This window comes from Engraulis encrasicolus, chromosome 24 (genome assembly GCF_034702125.1).
Source record: "Engraulis encrasicolus isolate BLACKSEA-1 chromosome 24, IST_EnEncr_1.0, whole genome shotgun sequence".
NCBI classification, from domain to species: Eukaryota; Metazoa; Chordata; class Actinopteri; order Clupeiformes; family Engraulidae; genus Engraulis; species Engraulis encrasicolus.
Genome location: NC_085880.1, coordinates 30267872 through 30279831, shown reverse-complemented (window position 1 = coordinate 30279831; position 11960 = coordinate 30267872). Strand labels below are relative to the sequence as shown.

General features: G+C 40.6%; 1 protein-coding gene across 1 annotated transcript; it reads right to left on the bottom strand.

Moving 5' to 3' along the window:
• Positions 1-3076: 3076 nt before the first annotated feature.
• LOC134441069 (uncharacterized) lies at positions 3077-6201 on the bottom strand. Its single transcript, XM_063191261.1, has 6 exons — positions 6053-6201; positions 5584-5756; positions 5316-5489; positions 4254-4357; positions 3769-4148; positions 3077-3668 (listed from the first exon to the last, which is right to left on the bottom strand). The coding sequence occupies exons 1-6, from the start codon at positions 6199-6201 to the stop codon at positions 3206-3208; spliced, it is 1443 nt and encodes a 480-aa protein (XP_063047331.1). The 3' UTR covers positions 3077-3205.
• Positions 6202-11960: the final 5759 nt, after the last annotated feature.

Genomic DNA, 11960 nt, shown 5'->3' with positions numbered 1-11960 from the left:
ATCCCATTCTCACGAGACAGGGACACGGCAGGGTATCCGACGGGGGGATGAGTACGTTGCACCCCCCTCACTTTTGTTCAACTCAACATCGCTAAAATTGAAATAAATCCATTTGAAATAAAATATTATATGTTCGCCTGTCTAAGTAATGAAATTGAAAATGCTTGCTGTCGTTGCATCACTCTGTAGCCTATCACTGTAAATTCCAGCGCAATAGTTGCATGAATACAACTAGCTGCGCAAAGTCGCAGAATATGCTGGCCGCGTTGCTGACTGAGCGCAATAATAGAGTTGTGAGTGAGTGACAAACTGATCTCCGCACAAAGTCACATGATTCAGGCGAGCCTTGCAAACTGACTGGCTGGTATCCTCGCAATCATTTTTTTCGCCTATAATTTCGTTCATTGATAAGACATTTTCCCCGGTGTGCTGTAGGCTATATAATTAATATTCAAAATGGGCCTACTGTAGCAATGCATGCATCTGCTCTTTTATCAATAATAATTTTCAAACTCGTAGTGCAGTGAGGTGGCTTTATGTTTCCAAGTGCAACGGAGCCTGTGCTGCATGTGTCCGTAATAGATTTTTTTAAAAACGGCGCTGGTGTGGTAAGGTGTGGTAAGAAGAGAAAGGATTAATCATTGTATTGGTGAATCAATATTGTATGTGGGTAAGATGCAATTCCTGAAAATGTTGGTTTTCAGTCTGCAGGCTTCCAAAACGACTTGTGGATGGCAGGTGAAAGTCATGCCAACTCATAGATTTGCACTGTAGATTGCCAAATCCTTATTTCCAGTCATTTTGGCTAAAGTAACTAAAAGTAATGCAAAAGTAGTGTAATGCCTTACTTTTCAAAAAAAGTAATGTTGTAATGTAAGGCATTACTTTTAAATGACAGTAACATGTAATAAGTAGTGCATTACAGTTTTTGAGTAACTTTCCCAACAGTGTCTCCAGCACATGCCTACCATCACTTTAATTTATTAGAAATAGGCTAAATGTGTCCTGGCCCACTGACTGAAAAAAAGATTATTTAACATAATGTATGTAGGCTTTCTAAAGATCCACTGGATGTGACATTTGTGTTGTGATATCTCCCAACTTCCTACATTCCTCTACCTTAGTTCTACAATGTAATTGCAGAACTTGCATTAATGGTCAGCATCTAAAGTACCTGAATTGTGTGCATTTAGAAATCTAATCCATATATTTTCCAAAGGTTCATAATGTGCATTGAAACATCTCCCAACTTCCTCTATCCCTACATAAGCTCTGTAAAGTCCTAAAGATTTCATACTTTTAAATGCATTGATTTTTAATGGACGGCCATGAGTTGTGGGTCTAAAATAAGTGGGTTATTTGTAGTAAGCTATCCAATCCATATATTTTCTTAGGTCTATACACTGTAGATGTGATATAATGTGCATTGAGGCATCTCACAACTTCCTACATTCCACTATATCTTAGTTATGTAATGTGCTTTGCATTACATTGAAATGCATTGATTTCCATTGAAATCCATTGGACAGTTATAGGTTTTGGGCCTAAATAGGTGTATAATTTATATTAAACTAGCAAACCCATATATTTTCTGAATGCCCACACCCTACAGATATGATATGCCAATCATTGGGATTTGACCCACCCTCCTACAGGCTTCTGCATCAATCTAACCTTGCATTATATTGCGGAAAAAGTGTACGACGGATACATTTTGACTTATATAATTCATAGGAAAGTACATTATCCATCAAACCTGTATATTTTTAAAATCCCTAAGGTGTCTACATGTGATGTAACATCAATAAAAACATATACCATCATCACAGACATTTGCATACGCCTACATCCATATACAGGCATGTATTGCGAAATGCACTGGGTGTCATTATAAAAGTGAGTAAAAATATAAGAAAGCTACCACTTCTAGAGGGCTATCATACCAAATAAGGTCCCTCAGGCATGGAGGATTACAAAAAACATTGATAGACTTTGCCACCCCAGGTGATACCAATATTGGAAAATTTGGCCTCTGGCTCACACCCTATTATAGGAGTTTTGACTGTCGGTGTTTTCATGATCTATGTCAGTTCTGTTCATCACATAATTACGAAAATCACACAGAATGTGCATTAGAATATGTAGATTCAGAATCCACTAAAAAAAACCTCAACAACCGTTTTGGGAGCCAACGCATGGGAAGCGAAAACGGGTTTTCCCATGATTTGGTAGTCAATGTGTTCATTTAGACAAGTTTAATCCCATGTCGTTATTACAAGCCAGGGGTGCGATTCTCAAAGTGCGAAGTAGCTAGTCTGTTAGCAATGTTGCATAGTGAATACTATAAAAGTTGCTAACTCTTGTGTCTCGAACGTTAGCACACAAAGTAACTACTGCTTGGAGTAATGTGCACTCTGAAGTAGTGGTGACTTTGAAAGTGAGGTGCCTCCTATCCGTATCTGGACAGTGAAGTTGAAGTACAGCTGGAGTAGATCCATTGAGTCCAGACATCACCTCAGCCACCCCAAGTAACACACAGCGCTAGTCTACTTCAGAGTGTGACTCCACCCATTAGCTAAACTTGTAGTACATATTTGACCACAAATGTGTCAATATCTTTTAATCCTGTGGTGCAAAAGCGATGAAAATCAATCGACATGCACACAAAGTGATGATACAGCTGCGAGAGTGTTCAGAACACAAATTCACGTCATGTCATTTTAGTCTAGTCACCAGAGGGGGTCCACGCGCACCCCCTGTACTTGTTGTTGAAACCCATTTTTTTAGACTCCTTTATATGTCTAGTTAACAATAAAAGATGTTAGCATCGCTGCAAATTGTCCCATGACTGTTTTTCAGGGCTGTTTTTAGAACCTGTGCAATAGCGAGAATTACAATTAAGAAATTTAACAATTCATATAACTTTTCAACCAGACATGATATAAAGACAAATGAGACCACTTTTTCATATAAATACAACATGGGACATTGATTAGAGGGGTTCATTTATTGATAGAAACACATTTTGACAACTTTAAGGCCTAAATTATCTAAAAAAAAACAAGGAAATTTCCACACATCCAAACAGGAAACTGTATAACTTTTTTTTTTTTTTTTTAAATCCAAATATCATTGTCAGTGCAACTATTTGTGACTGAATCTATTCCCTGACTACATAGGCAGGCTTAACACATGTCCATTTCCACTAATCATCAAGGTATTCTAACATATCTACATAATCTACTGTATCCTCGTCTTCACTGTCACTAGACCAGCCCGTTTCCAGTACATCAGCCATTGAGGGAGGCAAAACTGGCCCAAGTGACCATACTGGTTGCAATACCCCATCCTCTGTTTTTTGCCATCCTTGTTGATCATCATAGGGCTTTGGCTTTTCAATAATAGCATCATATGCCCTCTTATAGCATGCCACTCTATGATTAACCCGTTGTATGTGAGGTATTAAAGAATCCTGGCAGGGTGGAATGCGTGACAGGTCAACCTTTGATTTGATTGTAAGTTTCTCATCATCTCCGACCATTTGTTGGAGCATCTTAACTCTCACTACATTCACTGATGTTTCTCTCGCGTGCCCATACATGAGACATGTAAAATGCTCAAGTTCCTGCAGCACTTTCACTGGAAAAGTCCAGTCTTCCCCAAGTTGCCTAAATGGTTACCAGATAAAATCATATGCGTATTAGTTTATTACCACAAACAATATTTGACTAAATAACAACATACACAGTGATGAACTGTTCTACCTACCTGAAAGCAGCCTGGAACTTTGGGTTTTGTTGGAGCTTTTTAAGGGGAGCCACTTTGCCTTTGCCTTTAAATGCACTGGTACAATCCTCCCCAGAAAACACATAGTACCCCAGAAGAGTACTGCAGTAGTCACTACCAAGCTCTGTGGCAAGTTCAGTTATGTTCACAAGCTTCCGCTGTTTCCCTGTGCCAATATCTAAGAAGATAGTCAGGCTAATTGAATGAGAGTGATGCAGAAGGATAAAAAAGATGTCAGAGTCGGGTGTCCTTACAACAGCTGATGTAAAACCCAGAGCTGCTGCATGGTGAAGGTAGAGCACTACCCTTGTATCCGTTTCTTCCTGGTTTGACCTCAAGGAGTGGAGCTCCTTCAACTGGATCTAAAATCATGAGGAAAATGTACATAATTATTAATGGCTTTGCAAATATCAATCACACTATACTGTAGCTGTTGTACTTAGGAGCTGCATTATTTGTTCACTTACTTGCTCATCCTCACTGTTTATCAAATGGTAGGCTTTCCCCTCTACACAAATGATTGCAGTCTCACATTTCTTTAAACTGGGTGATGCCTCCTTGCTACTCCATACTTTCAGAAGCAGTTTGCATAGTTGAACTTTATTTTCCTCATTGGCCAAGAAAAGCTTAAAATCAATGGGTTTCCTTGTAGCTGGTCCATCCAATATGAACTTCTCAGATGAACCCCGCCTTGCCCTCTCCTGTGCCTTGATGGAATCTGGTTCGTAACAATCAGTTGAAAAAATGAAGTTCTTCTTGAAGGACATGATATCCAGAATTTGGATACAGATTTGGCCAAATGTATGGGGAATGTTTGTGAGAGCATGTAGGAGTGCCATGCCATCCTGGATGTACATTGCATCTTTAGGATAGGCCACATCTTGATCACACTCCTCTAAGAGGAAATGAACCATAGCTGCTTTGTTTGTCTTAGCAAAACAAACCATCACATGTTCCAAGACTGTGTGGTATGGGACTGAGTGAGTAGCACATCAGTTCTTGAAGATCAAGAGGTTTTTCCAGAAGCTGTGATTTGACAAGAAGCATGAATGCCAAATTGCTCTGCTCTTGGTACTGAACTTGCTACAAAGAAAACATGGACAGACAAGTATTATTGAAGACAATGGCATAAAGCAAAAATACTTTGTGATGTTTAGATAAATCTATACAAACAGATGTTGTATTAAAGGTGACTTAACACCAATCAAATTTAACACTACTCAACCAGATATTCACCTTGCCCTTTGTAGATGTCAGAGTGATGCTCTTACTGCATGCTTCCATTGTCAGTAGTTTTTGTCTTGGGATGGGATCAAAGAAGTTTTTTACTCTTTCACTGTGAAGACGCTCCTTGACAAAGGCCTCCTTAATTTTCTTTCCAACTTCCTCAGCTCGGAGAACATCATACTCAATCTCTTTTGAAACCGGCGCCCCGGATGCAATGCAGTAGAGATGTTCTTTGTCTGGTATAGTGAAAGGATTTGTGAAACTCTTGATTGCTGTCATGGTTTGTTGAACTGCCTCCTCACTTTTTTTGATCTGTGCAGCCGCAAGATCCCTGTGTTTCCCATTCTTTGGGTACTCTGGGTCATCAATCATGTCACACATCTCTAAAGTTTTCTCAAAAAATTGAGTGCGCACAGACATGGTGCGACACCAGCGCTGGTATGCTCCAAAATTGTGGAACAGTCCTGATAGGCCACCTACAGAGTTTACCAAAAATACATTTCTGTAATTCGCACAATATCAAACATTTATAAACAATATACTATACAAAACAATATAACACATTTTTACCTGCTGATTTGGAGAACTTCATGAATGTCTCTTCCATGGTTTTGTCAACAGCGCTGAGTGATCCTGGTATCAAAGACCGTGCCACTGCAATGGCTCCCTTTTTCAGCAGCTCTGTTGCACCTGGATGTGTTGTCTCTAGATTGGTGAGGAATATGTCTAGCCAGACCAAATACCTACAGCAAAAAATGGTGAGGTTTAAATGTTAATCTAATGTTAAAGTAACATCTCAATGTATATTATTTGCACAATGTAATTTTTTTTCTATAATTACCTGGAATAATTCTGACCATCGAATGCAAAAAACAGGTCAGCCATCTTTCCATTGCATTTGTGAAACAGCTCCAGGTTGTTTGTTTTCACTGAGTATTGCAGCATGTATACAAGGTGACAATGCTTGATGAAGGACAACCAAAATGCAGCTGTCTTTCCCAGATGACCATGTGCAACTTTGTTCTCATAATCTCTGTACTTCTTCACTGCCTCCTGTGTTGAGGGATCCTGCAGTGCAACATCAAGATTTTCCCTGGAGCAACACTCGATCAAGTCCAGTATGGCCTGTGGACTGTGTATCTGAATGTTTTCCTCCTTGATGAATTGTTCCAACATTAATCTTTCCATTGCTTCACACACACATTTCAGGCAAAATAGTGCTTTTGAATAAGCCTTCCCGCTGATAACACTTTTAAGGCATCCACTTGTTACCAGCTGAGCCTCCAAAAGAATTTCTGCGTATCCTGATCCACGACACTTGTGACCTGTGATCAGGGCCGGTTATAAGCATAGGCCGGCTAGGCGGTCGCCTAGAGCGCAATGTGAAGAAGGAGCGCCGAAATGGCGTTCTCCGATGCGTAATTTTGCGATATGGAGGTTTTTTTTATGAAGTCGCAATCAACAAAGCGTGGCGAAAGCGCTCCTCACGACAAAGCGCCCCTCAGCCAATAGTAATATCGCTTTCAACTGTCTCTGGGAAGTCTGTGAACCAATAAACAGACAGTCCTGAGAAAGGGGGCGGGACGAGTGACAGCGTGCGGTCTATTTTCAATTTGGAGACTCATTCGAGAGACAGAGGGCAAGCGAGAACAGCAAAGCCACTCTGCTGGGTGGATAATTGTTATGTTCTCATTAAACCAGTCATTGCATGATGCAGGAGTTGCAGAGGGTGTTTTGGAAGTATGTGGTTTAATCAGAAACCGTTTGTGGTAATGTAAAGCCTAATAGTTATGAGGCTTTTGTTTGGAATTAGAGGGAAAAAGAGCTTTGCTTTTGATCTGAGAAATCGCTAGTTAGCATGCTAACATTAGCCAAGTATGCCAAGCAATGAAATCCAGTAAAGTAGCTGTTAGTAGCCTACTCACTAACACCCACCTGACATCATAATACTTGCTTAGGTTGACCAGCAGTGTAAAGTAAGACTGGTGCCATGTTTAAAACAAGTTTAGCTGCCATATCTCCTTCCATCCACTTGAATGAATTACCTGCTTGTTGTAAGCTTAAAAAAACATTGTTTCCAGACCAGAATGACATATAGGCCTACATTAATCATGTAAGAGAACCATGCACAGCATGTTTTCATGCTGAGTGATGTAGTATTGCAGACAAGTGAGGCTATTTACTATATTTTGTATATAATGAAATTCAAAAGCGTGACAGCTTTTCTCCCTTTCTCTGTCCCTCCGGTTCAAACACATAGATAGCCCCCTTCTCATTCTCCTACTCACAAATGCACCACTATTTCCAGTAGGCTACAGAAATGAAATTGGTTTGGAATCATAGACAGCACAAATGTGTAGCTTATTAAAATTGTTATGCTGCCATGCTTTGTGATGCTGTAGGTAGTGTAGATAGGCTATCAATGCAGACCTCCTTGGTAGGCCTATTGTCTACACATGCATTTGACATGCAAATGTACTGTACCACTCTCCTGGCATTTCAATTCCATTTTACAATTCAAACACATTGATAACCTCCCTCTCATCTGGGGTTGGGGGCACCACCACCATTACATCCAAGACACCACACAGTGAAGGTACTTTCATGCGACTCAATCTGATGTGTTGGTCGGCTGTCCAAAATCCATTTGATGCAAAACAGTCATTGTTCTTGATGCTATTTAGTTAAGCTTACTACCGGTATTACTCTTGTGTTCTGTAAGGTATGAAAAAAAAGGGGGGAGGCGCCAGAACTCAAACTCGCCTAGGGCGCCAAATAAGCCAGAACCGGCCCTGCCTGTGATCATTCCCATGTAATTCATGGCTGTATGAAATTGGCCTGGAAGAATGATGTGATTCTTGTATTTTTCAGGCCACTGCCATACAAGTGGAAGTGCCTTCATACATACACCAAGGTCAAAGGTATTAATGACATACTTCTGTCTGCCCTCCTCTGTACCAGCAACCTCAGCTGTGGCTTCCTCTGCACGTTTAAGCAGCTCTTGTACTGTAGAGTACTGTGTGATAGGTTGATGGATGGGTGTGAAGTAGTCAATTGTTGACTTCCTATTGGGCACATCTCCAGTGGCAGATATAAATCCACCAAGGGCAGGCACGGGTTGTTTGCCATCACTGCCCACCATCCTGCAAATGAGCCAGGCATAGTACTCCTGCATTTTGGATTCATAAATTTGCTCATTTTGTGTGGGGTGTGTAAAGGATGCACCCGGTGGAAATGTTGGCCCAACTCTCTTGTAAATGGTGACCTCTGGGAGGGGTCTTGGTGGATCTGCCTTCAAGTGTCTCTCCTTGGACTTAATGGATCTTGGCACCCTCCTCTCCTCTGTCTGTTCAAATCCAGGGTTAATTTCCTGAATCATAATTCCAGCTGCACTGTTCACAATGTTGGACCCATGCACATTGGTGAGGATTTTGTTTAGATTGTCCCACTCACAGTGAAACAGGGCATTGCCTTCACCAGTGACAACTTGAGGTGTGAGGTATGTAGACATGTCATCAATGGCCATTGTCATTGCCGTCTCTAGCTCCAAACCAAAGGTGTACGATTCACAGTGCCCCAGCTTATAAAGTATGGTTGTTAGCTGTTTGCTTCGGTAGAGATGGCGAATAGTACTGCAAAGAAGAATGTGCTTTGGTAGCTTCCATTCACCATTTGTGGCAGCACGGCACATGTCTTGACCAATTGAGAGTATGAGTCTGTAGAATTTGCCCTCTACAGCCTCAGGTGCACCAGTAAATACAAGAGCAAGGAACCTAACAAGCTCGTCTGGTAGTATGCCAGGGTTAATATCCAAATCATTTGATTCTGGAGGCCAGGGTATTTCTTTTGATTCTCTGTATGATTTTTTTATGAGGGCACGCATATGGAGAGCCACTTCTGCATCCTTGTCAACAGAACCAAGCTTGTAGGAGTATGCCACTGCATCAGCTACTGTTATGTCCTTCGAGTAAATAAGATTGGAAGACACACAGCCTTTATCACTTACTTTGGTGAAACCAATTTGATCACTGATTGAATGTTTTTGCAGGCGCCGCATTAGTTTTTCACTTCTGTAATTTGGATTTGGATAGCTGCTTCTCTCCAGTTGTTCTGTGTAAAGAAGTCGTAGTGATGAAAGCTTCATGATGTTTTTTTGGTCAATTACATTCTCACAGAGGACCTGCAATACAGAATCAAAAGCATCCTTGTGTGCTGCAGTCAGACGGGTTTGCTCTGTTTCTTGACTCTGCCTTCGTTTCTGTTTCAAATGGTTTTTGTAAGTGTCACAAAATTTGTCACGACATGAAGGATGGCACTGAGCTTCAGCAGCATGTAGATCTTTTCCATGAACCTGTCGATATAGGCGCATTTGTCCTAGTTCTTGTGCTTGCAATTCAATCTTCTGCCATGCAGAATCTTTATGCTTCCATGAGGCAAACTTCACCGGCCTTTCAGTTTTTCCATTCACCTTTATTTCAAGCTTTTCACAGAATATACACTCAGGGGGAAATAATGGTGATTCACTTTCAGTTGGCCTGAACTTTTTCCTTGGAGAATGGTGGCGGGTCCCAGATGTTGATGGTTCATTTGATGTAAGGACTGAAGAGTCTTTCAAACGACTCAAACTCAAGTGAAAGCGTTGGTAACACTGCCTGTGATAGCCGTATGTATCAAGATCCAAACCTTCCAGTGTAGTAGGAATAAAATTACATACCGTTTCCATTCGATGAACTGATCCTGTTGGCTGAGCAAGTCGTTTGTCACGGACTGTGAGGAGCTGTGACAGCTTTTCATGTGGATCTCCTTTGATTTTCTTGAATGTTGTGAAGTTTCCATGGTCAATCCCATCTATGTGTAAGATACATATCTGAACTCCTTGTTGAGAGGAACCAGTTTTTGCCTTTGACTTTGGCATATTTTCGGTGCCGTCCAGCTACATACCACGCTCAATGTGTGCACGGGAAAATTAATCATCTCTATTTCAGTTAGTTGGTTACTTCAGTGCCCTACCACACATAAACCCCAACATTCTAAACTGTCAGTTATGACAGTTACCAATAGAATGTTCTAGACTGCAACTGCCAAAAAAGATATAGACTATTAATTCAACTCAACAACCTCAGGCTGACACGGCACACTTAACTGTGGTGATTTTGTGGAGTGTTTGCATTATTATTTCCCGGGACATTTTGGAAACACCTCTTGTGAACATTTTCAATATTATTTCCAGCTTTTAAGCTTTCACTTTACCCTCCAATTTCACATTATAGCACAAGTGTAGTGATGTTCATTGTCAAGAGAGAGAGAGAGAGAGAGAGAGAGAGAGAGAGAGAGAGAGAGAGAGACTGTGTGTGTGTGTGTGTGTGTGTGTGTGTGTGTGTGTGTGTGTGTGTGTGTGTGTGTGTGTGTGTGTGTCTGTCTGTCTGTCTGTCTGTCTGTCTGTCTGTCTGTCTGTCTGTCTGTCTGTCTGTCTGTCTGTCTGTCTGTGTCTGTGTCTGGGAAAATGTTTTGAATGTGTATGATTTCAAGATCTGACTGTATGGTTCAATGGTATGGCTCCAACGAAATTTAACTAATTGGCATTTGCAGAGACCATGAATCATGCCATTAAATATAGCCTACTTAGGTATGTTTCATGGGTAGACTAGGTTCAATGACAATGTGTTTAGTGATCACCTGATGGTAATGAATTAATTCAGTAACAAATTAATGCATTGGCATTCAACTTTGCAACATTTATGGACAATTTCCCATTCGGAATTGCCTAATTTTTTATATTTTTTAGATAATTTAAGCAATAACATAGTCAAAAACTGTTTCTATTAATAAATCAACCCCTCTAATCAATTCCCCATGTTGTATTTACATGAAAAAGTGGTCTCATTTGTCTTTATATCATGTCTGGTTGAAAAGTTATATGAATTGTTGAATTTCTTAATTGTAATTCTCGCTATTGCACAGGTTCTAAAAACAGCCCTGAAAAACAGTCATGGGACAATTTGCAGCGATGCTAACATCTTTTATTGTTAACTAGACATATAAAGGAGTCTAAAAAAATGGGTCTCAACAACAAGTACAGGGGGTGCGCGTGGACCCCCTCTAGTGACTAGACTATTTGTTCGTGAAAAAAAAACGTCATATCCTTGGAATCTGATGAATCCCACACTAATAATATACTTTTAGCTGTATACCGATTGAATTGCGTCTCATTTCGATGTGTAATTTGTGAAATATTTAGATAAGAAAGTATTGGTTACTCCCGGAAATGCGCTGGCTTACGTGTCAAGTACTTACATATTTTTGGCGCGAATTTCATTTCATAGCCTAGGGGTATTTACGCTTGCCTATCAATGGGAAGACGCGAGCTACGTGGGTTCGAAACCAGTGTGCAGCATGTTGACAACAACTCGTGAAATCGTGTTTTGGACCCTACAGTGTAACACATTTTCCCTTGGCTGCACGTGTGTGTTGGTAATGCACAACATAAATTATCTATTTCTGCCAGATATTTCCAAAATTGTGGCACTGCAACCATATGGATTCGAACCGGTGTGGCTTGTTTTCCCATTGAGATGCAAGCGTGAATACCACTAGGCTATGGAATGAAATCCGCGCGAAAATTTCTTAGGGATATGACACTTCAACAGACGATTTTCTGGGAGTAACCACAACTTTATTGTTCAAATATTTTACAAATTACACCTCGGGATGAAACGAAATCCAATCGGCATGCAGATAATACTGCATTATTGGTGCGGACGGTGTCAGATTGTAATGCCACGGCCGTGTTTTTTCACAAAGAAATTTCAAGGTGTGTTGTGGAGGAAACAGCGGAGTCACGGTGTCGTGACATCCAATCAAATGTGCTGGTGGTGGTTGTACACTATTGCTTTCTACTTCACGCACTGAATTTAGGAGGAAACAGCTGATTCATGACTCAGCAATCA

Bases quoted from the DNA above. Each gene is read 5' to 3' on its own strand.
- LOC134441069 (XM_063191261.1), bottom strand. From the start codon at position 6,201: ATGGAAAGATTAATGTTGGAACAATTCATCAAGGAGGAAAACATTCAG. The intron at 5,490-5,583 runs GTAAAAATGTGT...TAAACTCTGTAG, and splicing joins GAAGTTCTCCAAATCAGCAG to GTGGCCTATCAGGACTGTTC. The intron at 4,149-4,253 runs GTAAGTGAACAA...TCATGATTTTAG, and splicing joins TAAACAGTGAGGATGAGCAA to ATCCAGTTGAAGGAGCTCCA.